This window comes from Fringilla coelebs, assembly GCF_963513975.1.
Source record: "Fringilla coelebs genome assembly, chromosome: Z".
NCBI classification, from domain to species: Eukaryota; Metazoa; Chordata; class Aves; order Passeriformes; family Fringillidae; genus Fringilla; species Fringilla coelebs.
The window spans coordinates 47,941,744-47,967,629 of NC_140031.1; the positions used below are offsets into that span (position 1 = coordinate 47,941,744).

General features: G+C 38.9%; 1 protein-coding gene across 1 annotated transcript in view; it reads right to left on the reverse strand.

Annotated features, from left to right (window-relative positions):
* The window catches only part of PCSK5 (proprotein convertase subtilisin/kexin type 5), a 171,280-nt gene extending 145,856 nt beyond the window's left edge, over window positions 1–25,424 (reverse strand). Inside the window, exons 1-2 of the mRNA XM_084225783.1 lie at window positions 25,168–25,424; window positions 1,315–1,419 (exon numbers count right to left, since the gene is read on the reverse strand). Coding sequence (XP_084081909.1) covers window positions 1,315–1,419; window positions 25,168–25,365 — 303 coding nt within the window. The 5' untranslated portion in view covers window positions 25,366–25,424. The remainder of the gene's footprint in view (window positions 1–1,314; window positions 1,420–25,167) is intronic.
* Between the last annotated feature and the right edge of the window lie 462 nt (window positions 25,425–25,886).

Here is a 25,886-nt window from a genome sequence, read left to right on the forward strand (position 1 = left end):
GCAGATAGGGTATCTGGAGGCTGGGTGCAACACCCCCTTAGAGTAGTACAGGCAGCAAACTACTGCATTGGTGTGTTAATCGCTCCACCTCTGTGAATATGGGAAGAGCATGGACTGATGCAGATGTGAACACTCACCCTTTCTTTTGCATTTTTATCTACTCTACATGCTTGCTGTTTGAGTCTCAGTACTCATGGGAACAGAGATTTGGGCCCTCACCACTTTTATACTAACCCCCAGTATACACTGTTCAGCAGAGCTGCTGGTGGTCTCAAAGGGTTAAGCAGTTCAGGCTTATCAACAGAGGATTGAGCACAGTTTTCTGTGTACATTCCTAGTCCTGTCCCATCCTCAAGAGGAACTTCAGACCTAAACACAGTTTTCCAGATGGCAGAAGTATTCCTATATGATGCTCAATTTGTAGAGTGTTCAAACTCTTTCACCAGTAACTTTTACTTCTCATAAATGATTTGTTAAGTAAAACCTGACAAACCCTTCACAGAGAATATTCATCATCCAATAATTTTAAAAAGCTTGACTCTGTTATTACCACACCAGGGGCCTGGGGGTTTGTTGGCAAGACTTCATTGCATGAACAGCATAAAAAAGCTAATGGGATCCTCACCAAACTTTTTTTCTAAAAGAAGACCAGAGGCAATTCAATTCTGCAGTCAGTGAATAAGCTACTAATCACTGAAATTAAAGAATTCAAACAAAAGTGTGTTGTGGGTAGGATACATGAAGATATTATACTTAACTATAAACCACTAATTAAACTGCGTTGACAGTTACCTATTATAGTGTATGCTACAAAAAAATGGTACCATTTTTCATGCAGATCTTAAAATTATGATCAGTTAAACTACCAAAAGGACCACAGAAAAGAGTACTCTTTTTAATCCCTTGTACAACCAAGTCCAGAAGAAGACAAGAAAAAAAGAAAGAGAAACTTTCCTCTGAACAGTGTATCATCCCACATTGCTCATTTTTATTTTTAAAGCTGGTGGCTTCACAGAAGGAATCTGCAGACATAAATCTTATGTGTGTGGTTTTGCAGAGAAGCACAGTAATTAGTGCATTATCAAAATTCAAGTACTCATCTAGGAATAATCGTGCACTTTATGTTCCAAGAATAGCATTACTCAATAGCACAGTATCTTCTTCACTTTGTTTTAATGAGAAGTAGAACCTTAGAAAACAGATAGGGTAATTCTTGTAATGCTATATGCCATTCAGGTGAATATTCTCTGGTATAGTATTTCATATAAAAAATGCAAGGGCTTTTTCCTCAAACACATGCATGGATTTTCTTACCTTTGGTTCCATTGAAATGAAGCTGTGGGTACCTCTACTTGAGAGAACTGACCTTTTAATTGTTTTACTATGGTAGAAGTGGTAGTAGTCCTTCAATGTTCCAATCTGTAAGAGCAGAAAAGAAAAAAAAGGAGTGGAAGACTTAATTTAATGAAACTGGTTTCCTGTTTTTCATTTTGGAAAGTCTATAAATTATGCAATTTCCTCTGTGCTGAAATGTTACTTGAACCCACTGATCATCTTTCAAAAGAAGGACATATGATATGAAGTAGATGAAGTATCCTTGAGGCAGTAACTGCATAACCAAAGATTATAACTGAGCTGCTTAGTCTGGCTATATCTACCTTTTTAATGTTTAATTTATATGCAGTACTTCAGGTAATTCTATATCAATCTATATCCAAACTTGTACTCAAACAGCAAGTATAAAAATCATTAAATGGCATTTCATTTAGTTTGCTTAAGGAAATGTGCTGTAAAACACACTAGACTTGGTTACTGATATAATTAAATTCAAAAAAGAACATTCATAGGATTGGACTATACAATAGGAATAGTTTTCCTGTTCTGCCAAATGAGAGCAAAAAGTACAAGAAAGAAAGATGGAAATGGTAACTTCATAGGATAATTTGCAAATTTCATATACTAATAATGCAAATTTCACATGCAATAAAAATGCTTCTTGCTCATCCCTTCAGCACACAATAGAAATATAAATACTGAAGTGACATGGCCTTCACAATCTGAAAAATAAATATTCCTTTCCAGAGTCATCAATATGTCTGCTTTCATTTTTCATTTTTAACTTGAAACTTCAGTTTCACTCACCTACAAACTAACATTCAGTCTCCTTGTCTTTGGGAGAATGCCCCTCCAGCTCATTTGGAATTTTACCTACTAGTGCACTGCAAATCTTGTAACATACTTCATAATTTAGTTTCAAGTTCCTCAATGATGAGCAAAAAAGGAACAATTGAGACTACTGCCATTTCAAGTTAAAACTCAAAGTGACCTCATGAAACAGGCTTGGTTTTCCAAATAGAGCTAAATGATATCACCAAAGAGGATGGAGCAACACTTGAAAACTTTCACCATAAAAAACCTCTCAGATTTTTTAATTTGCATCTAGTAAGAATACACATGCAGGACACTTGAGAGTTCAGCAGTAAAGATTTGAAGAGAACTGGAAGTAAGTCACTCACAAATTCCAAGAATATTTAGAATATTAGAAAACAAAAACCTTGAGATAATTTGACAGTAGACTACAAAGAAAATACAGATATTGATAGAAAACAGCAACAATTTAAATTAATTCACCTAACAGGAAAACTGGATCTAGGATATTAACACCAGTCAGTGAGGATGGTCCATCAATATCTTTATTTTGGGAAGAGTAACTTACGTCTAGCATAACAAAAATACCAAAACATTCAGTTAAATCAATTTAGTTTAACATAAATTAAATAGGAATTGGTTTGTCTAAGACTAATGAGTATATCAGTAGTAATTTTCATGCTGCCTTCTCTCTGAAAGGCAACTCCAGCTGAAGTGGCACACCTCCACAGCACAGATGAGCTCAGTTGTAGTGAACTGGATTACATCTGGCTGGTGGCCAGTCAACAGTCTTGCTCCTCTGGGCTCAGTCATAGGACCAGCTCTGTTCAATATATTCAACAACAATCTAGGTATAGCACTTAAATGCTCCATTAGCATGTTTGCTGATGCTGTTGATCCTCTTGAGAAACCAAAGGCCTTGCAAATGCATCTGGATAGATCAGAGCTATGATTAATGGGATGAAATTTAAAGCTGAAATGCTGGATTCTGCACTGGGGACTAAGTATCACCAGGCACAAGTGTAAAATGGGAGTGAAGTGGCTGGAGCACAGCCCTGCAGAGAGCAACCTGTGTGTGCTGGCTGACACTAAGCTAAGTGTGAGTCAGCCATGTATCTGGGCACCCATGAGGCCAAACTGCATCCTGGAGTACCTCAAATACTGCATAACCAGCCAGACAAAGGAGGTGGTTATCTCACCATACTCAATTTTGGTAAGCCTCATTTAGAGTACTCTCTGCAGGTCTGGGCCCCACAATTTAAGAAGGATGTAAAGGTCCTTGAATTCATCCAGAGGAGGCCAACAAAGCTGGGGGATAGCCTGGAAGGCACGGCTTGTGAAGTGGGGCTGAGCACTTAGGCTTGGAGAATAGTAGGCTGAGGTGCAACATCATTGCTCTCAACAGCTTCCTGAGGAGGCGACAAGATGATGAAGGTGATGATCTCTTCCTGCTAGGATTCAGGGAGGTGTCAGAAGGGTTCAGGAAGGCATCAAAGGAGGTTCACACTGAACTTTCTTTACTAAGAGGATAGTCAAACAGGCATTCTGGGGAGGCTGTGAATGTCCAAAGCTGCTCAGAATTCATGAGGCATTTGGACAATGCCCTTAATAATGTGCTGGAACTGTTGGTCAGCCCAGAATTTGTCAACTAGATGACCACTGTGGATCCCTTCCAATTCTATTCTATCCTATTCTATTCTCTTCTACTCTGTTCTACTCCATTACTTTTGACTACAGCAACTAAAGTTTATTCTGATTTTAAGAGCCTGTAACACAGTCTAGTAGCATCAGGTTACTGTTGCACTCTTTCTTCACTACTATTATTCAAAACAATCACTGAAATTTGGTGCCAAGCTTAGTGCAAGTGCAAGTGATGGCATGCTTCCCTGAGACAGAGGGATGTAATCAGTTACTTTCTGGATGTTTCTTGGGCTTATAATTAGTCTCAAATAAGACTGAAGTGCTAGTGCTAGCTAAGACTGAAGTGATGTTAGTCTTGCTTCGTAAGTCTTCAGAGACCTGTAAAGTGCATACTCACCCCAACAGTAACCTATAAATGTAACTGAACTTTTATAGACCTTGCTGCCTTCAGAGTGCATTAGAAACCCCTACTTTGTCTGTGTGTCTACAAGGCCCACATGTTACTGAAAAGACTCAGCTCAGACAAGCAACTGGATTTTACAACTTCACAAAACTGTTTAAATAGAAAATAAATATTACAACAAAAATAAGTATCCATCCTGTTTTGTGCTACAAAGGTCTCAGTATTACCCAGTCCTCAGTGTTTTGTCTTGCACTAGTTTCGGGTGTTTATTTATTTAGTTATTTACTACAGATTAACTCTAGCTGACCACTCTGAGGGCATCCAAACCAGCAAATGTAGGAGATTACCTAGCTGCAAGTCCTGGAGGTTCTACAGTTTAGCAGAACTAGCCATCCATGGAACATACTGGAGGTATCTGCATGCTTCCATCCCTAGGGGGACAGCATGAGGCTTTGCAATCCTCGTTCAGATCTACTCCCTCTGAGAACTTGGGCTGAGGAGACAGAATTAAGCCTTTGGAATTATGTATGGTAATTGCAATGCAATGTCTTCCAAACACCATTAGTTCTCTGATAATAATAGTGATCATTTAGAATTGTGAGATCTACAGCTTTAGTTCATAACTGACAAGGAATTAAACCAAGCCCAAATCTTTAAAGTGTAATTAAATTCATATTCACTAAATGCCTTTCACAGCAAAGTAACACCAGCATTACCAAAAGCTTTTTTGCCTTCTCTTATCTTAATGGGAATTTACTTAGACCTTCCAAATCCTTGGACCACCAGAAGAAGAATTAAACTATGTAACTGTAGCAAATAAAACTTCTCATTGTGTATGTATGTACTTTTTAATTGTTTTTTATACTTCTAACTCCCAGGTCCTAGAGGCAGTGTCAGAGAAAAGCAGTGTGAAGACAGAAACACCAGAGCTAACTACTCTACTACTGCTACAGACTGCTGGCAGATTCACTCATATATCCTTGAGAAATCCTTGTAATCTCCTTTTTTTTTACACAGAGGGCATGATTTCTTTGAAAAAGAAATAGGGAAATATTGCCTAGTGAAAGGAAAAAGATTGGACAGTGGGTGTAGAAGTCCTAAACTCTTTAGAAGTAATGTTTGTAGATAAACATTTTCAACAGATCTATACATACATTTTTGTTGTATGTTTACAATCAAACATGTTTATTCAAGAACAAAATAATTCCCAGAAATTATTTCAGTTTCCAGGAACTAACAATCCTAAATATCACTGTGGCGTTCCTGAAAACCTAAGCACCCCCAGATTTACATTAAATTTGTATTTATCAGGTCTTATTTTCTATTTAAAGTTGAGAAAATGGGTTAATTTTAAAGATAACATGAAACAATAACCAAACTTTCTAAGCTTGCTCTTGAAAAATATTTCTTCCATATGTTGTTTTATAGTCCAGGGTAATAGTAAAATAATTTAGAACATAATTTGCTGAATGAATTAATCTACATGTGCATTGTGTCCCCATGAACTCTGTAAGGAAATACAAATGCCAAAGATGACTGTTAAACATACATTACATATATTTATATGGTCACCAAACTGATCTATCTGACTAAGCTCTGACACTAAACTGACTGAAACTTCTATGTAGCTGAACAAGAGTAGGGAAGTCATTCCAGCTACAGGGCAAAAACCTAAGAGATGCTTCTTAGCTGGTAAACAATTTTTTTTAAGAGGCAAATCTTCTAAACATCTAGGCACAAAGTGCTTTTCTTCCAGAGGGCTGAATAGTAAACAATATGCTACTGATTTGGTGAATTGGAGGACATATTGTAAGATTCCCTGTTTCTCTCAGGCTTTAATGAATTTGCTTCTAAATGGATTTGGAAAGGAAGACAAATCAGGTACAGATATGATTCTGAACTCAGTAAGATACTAAAAGAGCCAAAGAAGAATAAATCAGTTACCCCTGTGAAGAGCTGGAATATAAATCATTATAAATAGGCACAGGATCATATTTCACATGGAGATGAAGGTATGACACTTCCCATTTTTTAGAACTGCAAAAAATTTCCAAAGTTTTAAAGTCCTTGGCAGAAGAAAATATCAGAAGAAGAAAAAACAGAGAGATAAAGAAAGTTTTTGAAGTTTGCTCATTTTAACAATGTCACTTCAACTCTATTTCAAACTTTTACATTTTTTTCGGATTGAAGCATTTTCATTAGTCTCCAAAATATATTTTCGGGTGTACTCTGTACAATAGACAACATTTAAAACATTTTCATAGAGTCCCAGTCAAAGAAAAAAGGGGGTGGAGTTTTTAGCATTGTATATTTGACACCACCCACATCATGCCTGGAGGGAATAGCTTTGGCAGGAAAAAGCCAGGGCCAGAAACTGGGAATTCACTACTCTTGCCTCGGTCACAAAAGCAGAGTGGACTGTACCCTTAAACCATGGTGGACTTGGTCTCTTCTGCTGCCCACCTGTTTTCTTCCGTCCTCCCATTTTCCTCTGCAGCTCTACTATGGGAATTGTGGTGTTGAAGTGGACAGCTCCAGGCAGCAGGGAGTTGGAGGTGGGAGTTCAAGCAAGTGCAGAGGACTGAGCTTAGCCAGCAGCTGCACAATTCCTTTTTCCAGATGAACTAGCTTCCAGGTTTTGTTTTGTCCCTGCTTTCCACTCTTTTTGGACTGGGTGAAAGGGTGGGAGAGAACACTGTGCTGTGGAAGCTCTCCTCACCATATTGCCTTTGCTTGGAGACCACACCAGATGGTATTTTTGAGAAGTGTTTTTCTTTGTTCCTGGTGGTGAATGCTCTTTTGTGGGTAAGCCACCTTCTTTCTGTATACTTTTTACTATTGATACTGCTGTGGTTATTCTGATTTTCGTTAATTGTTATTTTCATCACATAATCTCTCCTTATTGTCCCTCTGTTATCAGAAGGGGTGGGTGTAAGTGGTATATATTGAGTTTAGTTCCCTGTTGGTTGTTAAAACCAGCACACATAGAATAACAGAATGACAGAATGGCCTGGAAGACACCAGTGGTGCAGCTGAAAGAGCAGACAAATGAGATACCATTAAGAGGGACCAAGACAAGCTTGAAAAGTGAGCTCGTAGGGATCTCATGAGGTCTAACAAGACCAGGTAAAAAATGCACAAATGTAAATCTGCAATCTCACAAGGCAAGCTCATAGCCCTTAGTTTTGATCCCTGTTGGCTCATCGTCATTATCCATAGGTGTAAATAGGTTCAATGACACTGCAGAAAACTGCCACTCCCTTTCCTTCTTGAATCACTCCAGACAAGCAAGACTTAAGCATCTTAAAACCAGTGTTCTGGTTCAGCATTTAGCTGGCAATAAAGTTCTGTAGAAGCTGTTAGCTTTTCACTGATGCATCCAAATTAAAGCACCCATACCTGGTAAGGTCATGTTCATTCCAGACCTGCAACCTAAACTCAACTTACATTGCAAGAAACTTGAATTGTAGTGGAGTTTTTGGGGGGACTAGGATGGGTTTTTTTCACTGCAAGATACACAGCAGTGACCACACTTTCTAAGTCTCCATCTGTTTTCTCCAAAACCCCACTGTTGGGTCAGCCCTGACAGATCTCCAGCACACTGAGGCTGGAGGATCAATCACCAAAAGTACAGCTGCAGAGCTGCTCAGACATCTGAACTGCAGACTGAGATGAGAGCTCTGTCTCTCCCAAACATAATATGAAAGGTTTTTTTATTGGTTAACTAACAGAAATTCAACTGCCCATATAGTGGAGATATCTCTGTATGACAGAGGCAGGAACCTTGTTCTCAAGGTTCCTATCTGCTTCTCCCATATTCCCCTTTCTTCAGGTTCATTTTAAATGGACATGATGTCTGCAAAGTGTTGCTGCTCCTGAAGAGGGCAACTCTGAACAAGTTGGGCTTGGTCTTACATACACCCCTTCTTCCTGAAGAATTTTTGAGTTTCTTAGATGGAAAAAAGGCTATACTGTAAGCAGGAGTTCTAGCCCAGTTTATTGAATCTTCAGTATGGATGACAGGATAGTTCAAATTAAGAAAAATTAAGATTCCCTTCTGAACCACCTGCATATGAAAAATAAAGAAAACTGCATAAGACTGAAGTTAAAAAAACCCACATGGCTATTTCAGCAGAAACATCACAATTCCATAGAAGTAAATCACACTGCATCTCTTCAATATGGTGGGACCACAACATTTTACCATTTAACTACTGGCATTTCTTCTTGTTCAGTTTAATAGAGAGGAAAGCATATCACCTTACTGAATTAAAATACACCATTTTAGTCTTTTGTATTTTTCACTTCTGTTTCAGTTATTTGAACAGAGAAATTTTGTCTGGGCACTTGCCTGGAGCTAGTTTAGCTTTTCAAATAGCTAATGCCAAAAATTAGTAACAGCCATTATAATAAAGTAGCTTGGCCTTACATTCTTCAAGATATTGTCACTGTTGTTGCTTATATGATGCTGTATTTTGTTTTAAGAATAAAGTAACACATTAATTCTTTCAGTCGAAAAATAAACTCCAGTCTTTTAATTTTCATATGCCTTTGTTAGTAGGATTAAAACACATCCATATTCTGAGGTCGGTTATAATTTTTATATCATTCTAATTCAGTATCAAATTTAAGATTTTTTACAGTTATGCTATTGTATTCCATATCTATCTATGTCCAAAAATTGTTACTGTAAGACCCCACAAGGCACGTATACTGTGTGTGCCCAGAAATGCTGTCATGGGCATTTTTAAAATCCTCTCTCATGGGCAGCTTCCAGTTTTTTGCCACGTGATATATGCTTCATGGGCTGTTTGGTCTTTGCTCAGGCAAAGGTTTTGTCTTCCCTTTTTGTATTCTCTTTTAATTTTGGGGGGTTTTGCGCATCTCAGAGAGGCTGAATTTGGTGGTTTTGAGCCGCCTTTGGTCGAGTTCCACAGGTGCCAGCTGGTCAAGCCAGCTCAAGTCCATTGGCTTCCCACTCCAGAGGGAAAGGCTCGGGTGTCTAGAGGGTGCCACCTTGGAAGGGAAGGTGTGACATCATCTTCCCTCTTGTCCTCCAGCCATGTGGCCACCTCCAGCTGGACACATCTTGTGAAAGGCCATTTCCGGCATTGGGGCCTCTCTTTGTTCCCTGGGGGTTGTGAGATTTAGCAGTTTGCTGTCAAAAAGTTACTTTTTTTTCCCCTTGCCTGTTGGCATTCTGTTACTAAACAGGTTTGGGGTATTTTTTTTTTCACTTATATCTACTCATATCTTGTTCCTTACTGGTGGAAAGTGACTGGTTGGAATCAAGGGGGATGTTACTCATTTCAGACTGCCCATTGTCTCAAACCAAGACAGTTAGTATATTTGATTTGGGATTACCTCTATAACAGTCGTTTTTCTCATAATTTTACTTTTCCAGGCTTCCTACTGCATTACAGAATATAACTTAAGCACATTTATAGTCTCAATTCTAAAATATAATTTAATTATAACTAAAAGCTACATTTAAATGTGGAATTCTAAATTCCTAGTTAGATTTATTCTAAACTATTTTTAAAAATCAAAGTTCTACTTTTCTATGTAGAGAAATGCTGTACTGAAAATATATTATAAAATAGATTTAGCAACATAAACCGAATTATGTTTTTATATATATGTCCTCTGAGACTCCTAACTGATCCATAACTTTTAAAAGCTGATGTGAATTGGAAAAAGCTTCCTACACCACACTTTCTGCATAAAGGTTACTTTGTACAGTTGTATTTTAAAACAAATATTGCCAAATGAAACTCTGCTTTTTGAAATTACAGTACTTTAGTGCTCTCTTGGTAACCTTATTTAGCACATGGAATTACTTTGAAAAATAAAGAGAAAAAGGCCTAACAACCAAATAGCAATATAAAGTGGTTGGTATATCATTAAAAAACCCAGAAAGTTTCTAACACAAACAAGTTTTAGTACAAATCAGCAGGTAAGATTAATTTAGGTATTAGAAAGAATAAATTCAAACTGTATCATAGCCTTAATTCTAATACAAGCTAGATCACACTAAGATTTTTTAAATTAAATCTACACTACTATACAGGAGGAACAATCCTTCCAAACAGGACTGTGGCATCTTTTTTTGGATTATATGTTTTTGTAAATCCTGTTGTTATTGAAACTATGAACTCCCTGTTTTACTGAGTTCGGAAAAGTGGGAGAGGTTAACTGGTTTTTTTTAAAAACAAAAATATGCTTTGATCACTTTTAATTTAAAATGGTGCTACTTCTAAAAGTGCAGGTAAAAAGACAATACTGAAGCCAAATCATAAAAAGAGAAACCTCAAAGACACCCATCAGGTAAATAAAGCCCAAGAAAAGCTGCCTGAATAAAGACACTGTGAAAATGATGTTTGAGTCCTATGTGGATGAGCAGCAAAGCCTTACATGCTGCAGGTAACAGGAGACCCCCGTAAATACATATTCCTTACAAAAGTTATGACACAAGCAGAGCTTGAGCTTGACCCCTACCCTCCTCTGTTGCAGGTGCAGCTCTGAGAAGAACATGCATCGGTCTTTATGGGAGGACAATATCTGAGCTGTGCTGTGTATTAGCACCCTTTGAACACCTCCCTATAGATGAGGGCATACAAATATGCCCTCAGTGATGTTATGAATGAATAAAAAGAGAGAAGCTGAAGATATATTGGACACTGTGTTGATTGTTCAAGCATTAAATTGAAAAAAATGTCACTATGGTACTTGAAAAATTTCTTTGATGGTTGGTAAGGGCTTCACCCACCTCTTCTCTAGGACTGATAAACAGGTTGTGACTATTAGAACGATGTTCAAAAAATTGCTAAAATTAATGAACACAGGCCCTTAATTATTAAACAGACAGTGGTAGAGGGGTTTTTATGAACTGTAGACTCCAACAGATATATCAGCCTAAAACATTTGGGGGGAAATAGTGAAGAAAGCCATTTCCACATTTGTCATGTGAAATGTTAAAATTCAAGTACAGTAATTACAGGCATTAATAACTGTAAATGTGAGCTTTGCCTTGTGAGAGCACTGCAGCAACTGGGAAGCTCACATCTCTGTCAAATAAAGTAATGCAATGTTACACTGGAAACCTGTGACCACGGGCCTGCAGTACCAGGCAACATTACATTTTTCATTAAAATGCTCAAAAGGAAATAAATTACTTCCTTCATTTTCCTTCATCTTTTCTATCATTTCTTTTCAATACAAAAACCAATGTAACATAAACTGTAGTTTATGCCCCTTTTTGTGAACCCCAGTGGGTCACCACCTTGTTTCTGCAAGAAAAAACGAGTGCAACACAGCAGTTCAGCATTTTTATTATGCTGAACAAACAAAAGTAACCTCTGCAGTATTTAAAGTGACTTCAATACAGTCATCATGCATTTGAAAGTTCAAGCCGTAACAAACATATTTTTCATCTGCAAAGAAGCCGTTAGGCAATATGGTCACATTTGTTTCAGTACCACAGTCATAATTTTGATGAAGCCATCAAAAAGGCAACAAATACCTTTAACCTTTAATTTTGAGGAGTCAACTGAACTGCCACTGCTTTCTGAAATCTTTTTTTCCCCTTCCCTAACTCAATAATCTGTAATTTAAAATGTCTAAATTATATACTGCATTAACTGAAGTGAACTTTGCCTCTATTTTATTGACTTCCAATCCTATTTTATATTGCATCACAAAACAAATGTAAAATGAGGATGTATACTACGCCATGTCATGAATGTTTGTTGAAGTAACAAATTGAACTGCCATACACCGCACATTACTAGCTACTCCAGGCTCTAAAGACTATGGTTTCTTTGTAATGTTTCTTCACCTGTGCTTCATACATGTAATTATAATAAAGTATAAGAACGAGGCTTGACAAGTTCTGACCAGGCTACTTCATTCATGCAAACAGCAAAAAGGTTAGTTAACAGGCTTTATTTTTTTAACAAACTACTGCAAGAAAAGTGTCACAACAAACAATGCGCATATTCATTTCCTTTTAAATCTTGATTCTGAAATATTTCATAGGCATCATCCCCGTCCTGAAACTTGTAAACATCTACCCAGTCCCATGGGATCAAGTACCTTCTCACTTACAAAACTGCAAATCAGATATAACTGTTGAAACTAATGAATTTCAGAGGTATAAATCAAGAGCAATCCAGCCTAATGGGGTTACTTGCATGAGTAAAAGATTTAAGAACCGGGCAGTTCTTCTACAACAGTAGAAATACTGTTATATCTGCATCCAGTTATTTAAACATCAGTATAAAACTCCTAAGCACATTAATAGCAAGGGAATTTATACCGTTCAAAATGACTAATGTGGTGACTTACACTAGTCATACTGTTTACAGCGAACATTTATACTGCCAGCAATAAACCTTTTCATGCTGTACTTTGTCTTACAAATCTGAATTCAGCTCTTACTGGTCATAGGAAGTACAATGTTTTCATTGAACTGACTTTCTCATGAGACTTGATTTAAGCAATTTCCTCTTCTATTACCGATATAATTTACCAAAGAGTTATAAAGAAGTGACTCATGAGAATATCTAAGACTGAGTTAAGTTCACCTATGTGCAGTGTGTAGGCAGTAAATCCAACCCTCTTATACAGTTAACTTAGATCACACTTCCTCAACCTCGTACTCCAGCAAAATCTGGTATCTTCCACTCTGTACAACATGTTTAACCAAATACAGAGAAGAATGCAACTGGTCCAGAACCCCAGGTTACTGACATATTCATCTAGTTTATTTGGTTATTGCTAGAGCTGTACAAAAGTTAATACTTTTCTTTGTGTAAAAGTAAGGTTTGTCATTTTTTTATTTATGTCTCCATATGTAAGCCTGTTGACTTTGATAAGACAACTAGAGCAATACCTGTTCATGCAACAGGTTTAATAGTAGGAAAGCAAAAAATTCTCTCTGACAGCACCTAAAGATACACCAAAACAAAAAGCAAGTGAGTAAATGAGACCAAAAAAAATTGTGTCATGTAGCATTCAAAAATAGTAAGAAATAAAACAGCTACATAATCATAAGTAACATTTAGTAAGTATTTGAGAAGTATTACAACATACCAAGGGACTATTCCCGCAGAGCATACATCTAGCACAGTCTTGCCATATTCCACATAAAGTTGCTATTTGCAATCACAACAATAATAAAATAAACAGACAAAAAAAGTGACACAAAAAAAATTATATTAATTCAGATATACATGTCTCTCCTGCTGTACCATTTTTCCAAATGCTAGAAGATTCAATTAAGCTTTCACTGGATTCACTGGAATCTTTTATTGTACTTAATGGTAACTACACTTAATCCTTTTTTAACCTAGACTCCAGCAAGGCCTATATTTTCGATTAAGTCTAGTTAATCTCATTAAGCTAAGAACTAACTTAAGCTTCCAAATTACTTCCCACTACAGAGACAAGCCAAAGAGATCTGATACTCAATTTATTAGAAAACATCTAAATTTACTAAAACTAATGATAAACAAGTTACAGACCCTATCTATTTCATATATAAAAAGAGCATTCCTTGCTGATCTTCTCATTTGGAGACCTGAATCTTACAACCTCAGGGTTGAGAGAATGCCTGAAAGTATTTTTTCTTGAAGAAAGGATTAAAGTTTCTACTGTACATTTGTTTAATACATTGATATTAATATCAAAATACTGAAATAAGGACAAAGATAGTCAGTTAAAATGATGGCAACGCATTGGATAAAACTGTGTATTTTTCTTTATAAGAGGATTTTCATTTCTATTTTGAAACCTTGAGTCAGAGTCCTACAAGATAACAAACATCAGAATAACTATACAAATTTCAACCACCACTACAACTGCTCACTGCGCAGTTATGATTGTCAGACTAATATTTTTATTTGCCAGGTAAGAAATGGAAATTGCTCAAATTTCACACAATTGCAATGGCATTTATATACAAGAAAACTTCCAAAAGAGCAATCTGTTGCAATGATAGAACCATTTATTGAAGCCAACAAAATCCAGGGCCCTTTTGGGTCACAGAATAGTTGCCTCATAGAAAACAAAGCTCTGCAACTCTGTTAAGTACAGTTAGCAGTTTTATCAGATGATGGTTCTGTGATTTGTCAGTTGGCCACCCTCATCATGCACTGATCTAAAACTGACTGTGGGTAGGAGTGTGCTGTCCACTGACAATGGAAATTTAAACTACTCCAAGCTGAAACAAATATTCAGCCTGAGGAGACAGGCAGAAAGGAGTAATGACAGGATGTGGTGATGGGCACATGTCAGAAGTGTCAAAGCAATTCCAGATATTGTCATACATGTATCCTCAGGGAGTTAACTTTTATTTCCATCAGGTATTAATAAAATCCTATTAACATTATGCTTTCAATTCATGGAAAGCAAATTATTTTGTTTACAAAGGAGCAAGGAAGAAAACTGTACAGAATATCATGATTAATACTGCCATGCTAGCTAGAGCTGGGGTTCATGTTGTGGGGTGGCAACAGGATACATCTAGTCTGTCAGTCTTACTGATATAACTTGGGTACATGCAAAAACATTTTCAATGTCCTTACTAAGAGATTACTGAGACTTTATTAAACTGCTACTGAATACTTTGTGGAGTATAATACTTTCAAAACAAAACAAGTTAATCAGCTTCTACATACATCTACTCTGTATGTATCTGCTTAAGTTTCACTTTACATCCCATTGGTAAAACCGCCAGTTGTGCAAGATGGGGCTTAGTCGCTCATGAGAAAACAGTTTATGCTGCAGCCCAATCCTGCAGGGAAGGGGTCTACTAATTTCCCAGAGGGGTAGAGGCTTAAAGCTGGTCATTTATGCTTGGTTCATTGGAGTGCAGCATACCGATAAAAGCATCAGATTTTTTTCAAAGTTTAGAGTTTGACTGATTTGTTTGCCTCAGTTCAGCTCAGATCAGTTCCTCAAGATACAATAGTTGACATTCTGCAGTTCACAATGTTGAAGGAATATGGATGAAATAATTGAATAAAAACACTCAGTAAATTAAAGTAATTGAAAATCTCATTTTAAAAACAGTTTTCATTTTTCAGAACAGATGCGTAACAAATGTGATGTCAGCTTTTAAGAGGAGATATGAGATGAGGCTACAAGTCACTACTAGAAAAATTAATAGAAATTAAGAAATAAGATAATTAAGGGACACTTGGGTAGAAAGTCACTGCTTTGGAAATAGTTAAACAGAAGAAAATTCTGTCTTACAAATTTATTGCTGTTCTTAAAAGAGGCCAAGCATATAGAGATGGGTAAACAGATACACTCCAGTTGAACTTTCAAAAGGCTTTTGACAATGTCTTTCATCCACAGGTTTTAAGAATTTAAGAACCCACTGCAAAAGGTCTTTGCAGAAGTAAGCAATCAAAACAAAAAAAAAAAAAAAAAACTGAAAGCAAAGCTTAGGAGAAATTAGTTCCTTTTTTTATTAAATAGCAATTAGCTTCTTGCAATGAGTGGAGGTTCTAGATGGAGTTCTGTTGTGTTCCATTGCAGAATCTCTTCTGGAAGCTACCCTATTTTATTACAAAAGGTATGCATGGGAAAAAGAGTGAGCAATGAGGTGCAGAAATCAGCCATGACAGACGTAAAAACCGCAACAGCTGACTGTGCATGAACTGCAGGAGGACCCTGCAAAACTGAGTGACAACAATATCAAATTAAATCCAATACAGACAAGAGTAGATTAACTTATGTACAAACCAAGTGTCACACTGAAATGAACTGTTCAGGGCTGCCCAGTACCATACCATTAAAGAGTGACGACCTCAAGGTTATGGCAGACTAATCCACGGGAACTTAGCTCAACAGAAGTCCCCACAGTAAATCAGATACTAGACATCAGTTATAATATGAAGGATAGTACATGCATTATGAGAATAATGCAAGGTTTTCTCACATTAAATACTGTGTAGCTCTACTTCCCTCTACTCAAAGAGGGACACCTGAAGAAGTTTTCAAGTAGGAAAAGAAGAAAGGACAAAGATATGGTACAACAGAAGTTGTATGACAAATAGCAAAGTAAACTAAGACCCTTCAGCCTGGATACAATGGGGAATAATTTAGGAGAAAATATTCAAAGTCTAAAAAATCAAGTATGGTGTAAGAGTGGACAAAAATAATCTTTTACCACCTCTTTCAGTACCCATCTAACCAAGCTAGTAAGTAACAAGCAAAAGAGAGGTGTGTCTTCACACAGTGTAGTAGCAAACTTTGAAAATCCTTGCCAGAATATTGTGGATGCTAAAAGATTTGTTTTTTTTCAAAGACTGAACAAGAATCTGGACAAAGCAAACACTGCAAATTTCTAAGCATGCAGAAACAATATCCAATTCAGGCAGACTCCTTAGCCGAAAACAGCTGAAGAAACTGTTAGGGAGAAGCACTGGATGCTTGTTTTGTTGTTCCTCACATAGGACAGTAACTTAAAACCACTGCCTGTGCCTATGGTAGTGGCATCTAGACAGATTTTCTATTGGCCTTCCATCCCTTTGGGCCTATTTCAATAAGGGTGCTCAGGCGAACAAAAACGTTATAGGTACTTCTCTATGCCCAAATGTCATAGTACAGGCATTAAAGGTGTAAGACAGCACATATTTTCTTTCCTGTCTGTTTTTAAGACATCAGGTTACTGCGTAAATATGTTCCACAAAGAAAGGCTCCATGAAAGAAAAGGGAATATTCTCTAGGTTTATCCAGAGGGGAAACTACTGACAGACAACACAGAGAATGGAAATCTTCAGTTCCTTTGAATTTGCAAACAATTGCTTAAAGACTAACTAGCAAATTAGATAAAAGAATGTAAAAGCAGGCATACAGGATGCTAAACATAGCTTGAACAAATGGATAAAAAGATAATAAGGAACCTACTAGGTTTTGTGGCAAAGTTAGAAGAAACAACTGCACGTGCCCTCAGAGAAGTTCCAGGCAAGGTTTACAATATTGGGGGCACTCAGTGAATACAACCACCAGAGACCTCTTTATTTAACACTCAAGGACCATCAAACGACTTCTAGTAAGAGGTGGAGGCCTGTAAATTGGTTCTAGGAGAAGTGAAGTTTATGTATTAGCTAGGAAGTACATTCTAATGAATATGTATGATCATGATGGAATAAAGACCTTCTTGTCAAGTTTCACAACACACATTGAATTGTAGGAAAAATCCTCTGAAGGTGTCCAGCACTGTAATAAAGAATGCCTGCATTCTAACACCTAAAATTGTGTTAGAAAATTTACTTTCAAGCTGATTTCAGTATCACTACATGCTACCACTTATTAAACTATATATTTCTAAAAGGACAATATTATCTAATTCTAGGCTTGACTTTCAGACACACAGCACTATTCTGTAACACTTCACTGCCTCCTAAGCACCCTTACACAAAACCCATTGGTTTTGGTCTAGTTTGAATAAAATATATAGCACACATTTTAACCATGACTTGCAGCATCTCTTAACTCCAATCTGACCCGAGAACACAAACCTAAGTGATGCCTGTACCCTGCTGGCACAGAAACATCCTAAAAAGAAAAAAAACAAAAGGGAAAAAAAAAAGTCACTTGAGCAAAGATGGGCCTGATGGCCATCCCTTTTAAAAAAGTATGCCAACCCCCTTGGGATCAGGTTTCTTCTCTTCAGAAAAGTCTGTGCATACAATTTTTTCTTTCTTTATTTGTTTAGAACTATATATTCCCTCTTGCCTGATTAACATGTTTTTTACAATCTCACCTCCATTGTGCAACATCTTGTAATCCACAGGAATGTCCACAACAAGCTTTTCTGGCAGAACTTCATTCTGTAGTTCTCATACTCTGCTGGACTTGCCAATGTTTCATTCCAAACAGTTTTTCATTCTGCAAATATCAATCAAATTGGGCCCAGTATGTTGCCAAATAAACACTGTCTTAAGGTATGTATCTTTGGCAAGCAGGATTCTGTTTGATCGTATCTTTTCCTGTGTTTGGCAGGTGGCAAAGACTACCACATGGTATGGTTGACATGTGTTTTCCCACTTGCTGATTTTACAATTGATTGTTTGGAGGAGAAGAGAAAGGTACACTGGTCAATCACAGACCACAGAACACAGCTGTAAAACAAGAAAATAGGATACTAGAAATATCTTGCCTGACAACAAGCATTATTTATGGCAAAAGAGTACAAAACAGTGGGGAGATTGTATACAAGCAAGACAAAATTTCTGGTCAAGGCAAACAGATGTCAATCAAAACACAGCAACTATGATGACTGTAGGAGAGGGAAGTCTATCTTCTATCTCCTAATAGGACACCAGAAGCTAGAGAAACAAAATAAAGGCTGGCCCTGAAAATGTCACAGAGAGACAGATGAACCACTTAAGCACAAGAGCAGATATATAACACTGTCTGTGACTAAATTTAGCCCCATAAGTTGGAAAAAAAAAATCACCTTTAGAACTGGGGTCAAAAATCCACTTATGGACACCTTAAGGTACATATCACTCAGGATTCTGTCCAATCCAATATTCTTCAGATTTTTGTATTTATTATATTATGTTTATTTTGAGTAGATACTTTGTAAAATAATTTTATCTATCTTCAAGAACTATTTGAGTAATAGTACCAAATTCCTGAAGCAGGGCACAGAATTAAACTATGGAACAGTAGGTCAAAACTTTATATGCAAGAGTGATTTACCTATTTATTACAGCAGGGCAGGAAACAATTACCTGCCAGAGTTCCTCTTGAAATTGTTTTGGTCAATATTTCAAATAGTGACCTGAATACTGGCAGAGAAAAGACACCTACTAAGATACATAAAGACTCAGAGATTATATGCTAGTATGATGAGGGGCAGGAACAGAATTCAAAACAAACTGGCACCATAACACATGGCCTGGAAATGCAGGACAACATTCAGCAAAGGCATAAGCAAAGTACTACACCTAATAGCAACCTACTGAATAAATTCAGACTGGAGAACAATAGGCTAGGAATTTGGCAGAATCAATCTGTGAACCATAGCAGACCACAGGCTGAACTCTGTCAAGAATGTCATATGGCTACGGATAGACAAATGCCATAATGAGTTACATAAATAGTAGTGCTTTCCTGAGGACAGCTGAAGGAATCCTTATGCTGTACTCAGCTGTAATGCTCTGGCAGCTCCTCGCTCAATATGAGGATCATCTTAGAAAGACTAGAGTCAAACAGCAAGACTGGTCAGTGAAAGCCTCACTTACATAAAACAAAGGAAACCACTGAACTTGGATGGAAAACATAGAGAGTTTGGAAGAGGGAAATGCTACAACTTTTCTGATGTTGCTACTCTTTACATTCATAGAGAAACAAGAAACACGAGATCTGAGTTGCAGAAAGACTAATACAGTTTTGACTTCACCAGGGCAGAGAGTACAAAAGACCACTAAAACCACTAGCTCCACTGACACTGTGCAACTTCCTTACTGAAGACCTTCAAAAACTGGTTATATATCTGCCAGGAAACATGTGGGCATAGCTGGTTTTCCTTAAAGGCACTGCAATGGACAAACCGATCTGCAGTGATTTCTTTCTCTCCCTCCACTTCTACAGCTTTAGCCATTGTCAGTCAGAGGTTGTCATACCAGACATGACTGCTGTCATACCAGAGGTATCATGGACCATGGATTTACATCAATATGTTTTACAGATTTCTTCCAGTTCTTCCATTTAACCCAGTCTGATCCACTTCTGCACTTTGAGTGAAGCAGATTGCACAAACATTGCCATTTGTAAATTAGGCAATGCAAAATAACTACTTGTTATTCTTAAAAATATAATTTAGTTTGTGTTTGCCTAAGAGCTTTAAATAAAAAAATCATCACACAACTTGCAGTTTGACCACTATACTGTTACACAAGATTATCATCTTCCTTCATTTTATAACATACAAATGCTACTAGACTGACTGTATGATCAGAAACCATTCCTTTTTTTCATCCAATTCCTAATGAAAACTCACATTTACTAGAATTACAATCTGCTCTCTCCCTCCTCCCTCCCATTTTTAACTGCAGAGATGAGAAAACTACCACTAAAAATGAAGAAACAGCCATGGTATACTCTTTGTAGACTCCAATATGTTTAGGTGAGCCGGTTCTGTAGCATTATACGCATTCACAAAAATTTTTTTTCAGAACTTGTACTTTCCAAATATTTGTCTACCAGTGATTATTCACTACCACCCCTTAATGAACTTTTTTCCTCCTATATGTAAGAGAAAATTCTGTTTTCCTTGCTGTATTTGTGTAACCCCACTTTACATATCTGCATATACATACAACTTAGAGCACATCTAGCTTTAATTCTTTTAATACCATTGTCCTGATACTTGTATCCTTAGTACTCAGGTATTACAGGTATTAAATTTTAGTAAGGCATACTCTGTTGCAGTACTGTGATCACACAGGCTCTTAAGAGGTATGATTCTTCTATTATCCATCTATATTATGGGGTACTTGAACTTTACACAAGGGTCTATCATCTTGCTTTTTTGAGACATCCTTATAAAGTGGTGGAGGCTTTTGGCAGCAAACTCCTTCCTTTGCTGAAGACAACCACCTTAGTTTAGACTTTTTATCTCAAATTAAGTTCCTTTTTTCCTTAACTGCTTCCTTGTCTTGCAATTTGAACTACTTAGTCTGCAGAATTTACTTCTGCCTTCCATCAGGAATAGATTTGGAAAATGAAAAACAGCTATTCCTCCCATTCTTTCTATCAGTTGACCTTGTTACACAACATCTTCTCTGCGACATCGAAGGAATGTCAGGTTTGAAATGAACTGTTGAAACTAACAGGTTTGAAATATTATTTACTAAACTTTTGTGTGATCTGCTGGCTTCAAACCAATACTCCCAATTAAAACAAACAAACTCACCACAAAACACTTACTGGCAAGTAATATCAGCATTTACATCATTTAGAAAGCCAAATCTGTTTATCTTACTGTGATTCCTGAGGCACAGCTCAAGCTTAGCAGACTTAGGTGCCTTTTGGCTAATAGTGTCTATTCCTTGCACGAAGAAAATTGTAGGGATCGGGTGGACAGTCACTTGCAAAGGGCAGGAAATAGGCTACTCAATTCTGGAAGAAGATCAGATAGTACTTCTGGAAGAATACTATCAGGAGAAGAAAGATGTGATGTGGGCAAGTGCTCAACCATCCTCAGCTCTTGCCTAGAATCAAGAAAGAAGAAAGGAAGAACAGGATCTGAAGTTTACTATTTCAGCATTTCTCTCCCTTGTTGCAACCACAGATATCTTTATCTCTTCCATTCTTCCATCACCTTTGGGGTACCAACTGCTCCTCAACCTTAGAGGAAAATCCACTGCCTGGACAAGAAACTCCTGGCACCCAACGACAGCAAATAGTCACAATATTTAAACCAACTATACAAAATGCTACACAGACGATATGCTTAACCCTTGACAGCTGCCAACAGTGAAAGAAATGTTCCTGAATGTCAGTGATGGATACTTTGCCTTAAGGTAAGGTATGCTTTGTGTAGCCACTGTGAAATAGAAAAGCCAGCAAAGAGGTGCTGGGGGATGCACTATAGCCCAAATTGCTCCATCCAGCATGGAACTTAGAACAGCTCCCTGGCTGCTTTATGTTACGCTGTCTTATCACAGTCCCAGAAGGTTTGCAAGTCCAGACCACTGTCTTAGAAGACCAGTGCAAAAAGAACAATGCAACACTTTTCCAGGCTAGAGAAACTACTAATTGCACTTCAAGGGTAAGTCAGAAAAACCTACATTGGAAAAGGGGGAAAGAAGTCAACTCTATGCATTTAAGTCCTGATATTACATGTTTACATAATTTTAAAGTCCAGTGAAACACAGAAGACATATCTCACTGGTAATACTGGAAATACAAGATAAACAAGAAGTATGTCAGAGCATATTGTAGGAAACAGAATATGTAGCCTGGAAAAACATAAAGAGGATTCTTTCTCTGTTGTGCTATGCTCCCTAAAAATTAATGGAAAATTCCTCTGTTCAATGAATAAAGAAGCTAAAGCTTTGAGTTTTCATAGTAAGACATGAAGACCACAGAAGACTGAGAGCAACAAAAATTTACCAGAAGCTGTGAGAGAAAGAGTTCTCAATAGCTCACCAGTAGGTTATCTCAAGGCCTCCTTTAACAGACCCTTCTGCCATCTATTTCTGATTGACTGGTCCAGTCATTTAGCAAGCCTTTGCAGGTTTGCCATGGCAATGAAAATTACTGAAGACGTATTTCAAGACTCAACTGGATATTCTCCAAATCACACAAGCATCAAAAAACAGTAAGTTAAATTCCTCCTGTCACCAGGAATGCACTAAATAACAAAAACTGGGAGAAGGGATGTTAGCCAGTATTTACAATTTAGAGCCTTCCTGGGTCTACCAACTTGTCTCTACTCATCAACTTTATATGCATCTTTCAATGCCATTTTTCCACAAACACAAAATTAACAATATGGTCAGTGGAAACGAGCCCTTTAGAACCCTTCTTTCCCACTGTTTCCTGCAGCTCTAATCATGCAATTTACTGTTGTCAGAATGCTCCTGGTTTGCAACTTTCATTTTTATACAGTTTCACTACTTCTTATCTTGAATATTTTAAATAGGTTATTTTTCTGGATAATTTGTAAGCTGGTCCTTTGGACCAGCTGCAGTGGAATTTTGATTTAGCTTTTTGCACTTTCTTTTTAAAGATGAGTTCATAAATTTAATGTAACCAAAACATTATGCCTATTGTGTAACTCTACGAGAAAATTCTGCTTACTGATGTCTCTTGTTTTCAGAGCATATCCACCTAAGAAAATATCTTTCAACATCTCACACAAAACAATTTTTTTAATTGCTTGCAATTGTCACTCACTAAAAACCAGCAGATTATGCCCTATTCTTATCTTCTTTTTGCACTTCCTGTTTTGTGTCAAATATTTTCCTGCTTTTCCAGATCTATGAAAAAAGCTCGCTATTGGCAAGTCCACCTCATCTGTCCCAACTGTTCCCGATTCCCATTCTCCCAAAAGTTAATACTCTACTCCATTTACCCATCTTTACCTAGGCACGCAAAAGTCTACTCTTTTTTCATCCATATACCTAATAAAGTATTTTCCAGTTTTCAATTACTTAAAATCTTTTATTTTCTCTCATTCTCATCTGTATACCTAATCTGTATTATCCATAATTGTATATTCCATTGCTGTATATAGACACTTTTCACTGACACACAAGAAACAACAGAGGCGTACTACATTCTTTCCTTAATTCAAGATGAGGCTTACATATGCAAAGCACAAAAAGGCAGGCCCTGAGCTGACCAGCCAGCCTGACAAAAGAAAAAACGGGGAAAGGCACATCCTGCGACTGACTGACGGTTGCTAATTTCGGCACTATAAGGGCCCAGATAGGAATACAAACATCTTGAGCAAAAAACGTGCAAGATTAAAAAGAAAGCCGACGCAAAAAATTTTGATTCCTAAACTGTAGTTCCAAAGTAGTACTTTAATTTTGACATGCCATCTTCCTCCCAAATTTTAGTGCCTCCAGCTGGAAGTATATTGCCTGCCTGCTTAAGTGCTCCAAGAGAGAAGTAGATACTCAGTTTTTCTAAGCAACTGCATCCTTACACATCATGTTTTGTGCTACCCCAGTGACATTTTCCAGCTTTTCTCATGTAAATTATTTATCTTAATTGACCACACAGCTGTCTTATTCAGGCTTGCTATGAGTGGGAACATTGAGATGTACTTTAAACTTTTGATTCAATGATGTAGTAAGTGGGAACCCATTTTAAAACACAATAATAATCAGGTCTTACTTTGATTTGGTTGATCTGAAACGCCTGGAGTGTAAACACAGCTGCGTTTTTGTAAATCTCATGTACAAAAGGAAGCCTTCTGTACCTGTAAATGTTCATTTCTAACCTTTCAATTAATGTAGAATAAACTACTGTCTACAAAGAATGTCCTTGGATGTTTGCACCCAAGCATGCACACAGGACTGTTTCTTTTTTAGGTACTCACCTTGTAAACCCGACATAAGCAACTTGAATTTTGAGAACAACTGCCAGGAAAGCCTAGAACACTGAGTATAAACTCCTTAAGAAGCAGTGATGTTAGGACATTTCAAAGATAACTGTGCCTAATTGTAGAAGAGGAACATTTTTCAGTGTGATGGGATCCAGTGAGAACCAGGTGTTTGCTAACTTGCAGTTTCTGAACCTGACTGTATCCAAGAATTTTCTGACGTGGTGATGTCTGGATATAGCCACGTCCAGGTGTGGCCCCGGCCCCACTAGCGCGCTCTCCTTCCCCACGAAACGCCGCAGGCAGCCGCACGCCTGGCAGCCGCTCCGGGACACCCTGCCACCTCCTCCTTCCGCACGTCCCGCCAGCGCGGGGGTCGGGACGCCCTCCGCGGCGAGCCGGCAGCCGCGGCTGCCACGTCCTGCCTGCCGGCGAGACCGGCGTTTGCAGCAGGACGAGCTCGTCTCGTACGAGCGCTTTTCAACTCGGAAAGGGGACACAGGAGGCTGTCCGCCGCGGAGCGCAAAGTTCAGCCGCAGCGAGGCGGCGCGCAGAGCCGCGGCGGGACGCCCCCCGGCGATGCCCTCCCCCTCCCGCCCCGCGGGCGGCTCCCTGGCCCGCGCCCCGTTTCACACCTGGCTTCGAAGAGGAAGGCCACAACCCCAAGCTCTCCGGCATACCTGTCCCCTCGCATCATCTCCCGGGGCCCGCGGCGGGAAGCCGGGGCGGCTCCGCTGACCGCCCCGCGGCGGCGGCGGGGCCTGCGGCGGGGCCGTGCTCGGGCAGCGGCCGCGGGGCCGCCCGTCCCTTGCCCTCGTCGTTGTCCCTGCCCCGGCGGCGCAGGGCGGCCGCAGCGCGGTGCCCGCTAGGAAGTAGTTGTGACTAGCGTTACCTGTCCTATATTGACGTATCCGTATTTGCTCGCTATCCTGTTGGCCTCCGGGAGCCCCCCGGTTATCCGCACAGCCCAGTGGTTGGTGTAGAGGCGCGTCCTGCAGGCGGGCAGCAGGAACCCCAGCACCAGGGTGAGCCGGCAGAGAAGGTCCCCGCCGCCTCCGCCTCCCCAGCAACAGCGGCGCTTCCAGCCCATCTTCTCCTCTGCACGCAACCCCCACAAAACTTCTCCTTCCTTCTTCCGAGGCCCTTGTCCTCCCCTCTGGGCCGCTCCGGCAGCACGTCCTCCGAAGTTAGCCCGAGGAAGAAACTAGGAAGAGCTTGGAGTAGTTCATTGAACCACCCGGGGGTTAAATGATGAGGGGCTGGGAATAGTGGTTCTGATCAGTGATTGCTGCTGTGCCCTCTTCCCGCCGCTCTCCCGGGATTAAGTAACTTGCTTGTGAGAGCTTCTCTCACTGCTCCTGAGCGCCAGCTTCTCCCTCTATCCCTAGCTACATGGGAAGTCGTCTCTCCGCGGGGAGGAGGGGTCCTTATCCCTCTCTCTACGTTTCCCTCCTCTCTGACTTCCTTCCCCCTGCCAGCGGTCTTCTGCCTTCTCTCCCGCGTCTGGCTTTTCTTCGCCTCTACTCGCTCCCTCTCTCCGGAATCCGGGAGCAGCGCGGCTGCGGCGGCAGGCGATGTGTGAGTGTTGGCAGCTCAGAGCCTCAGTGCACT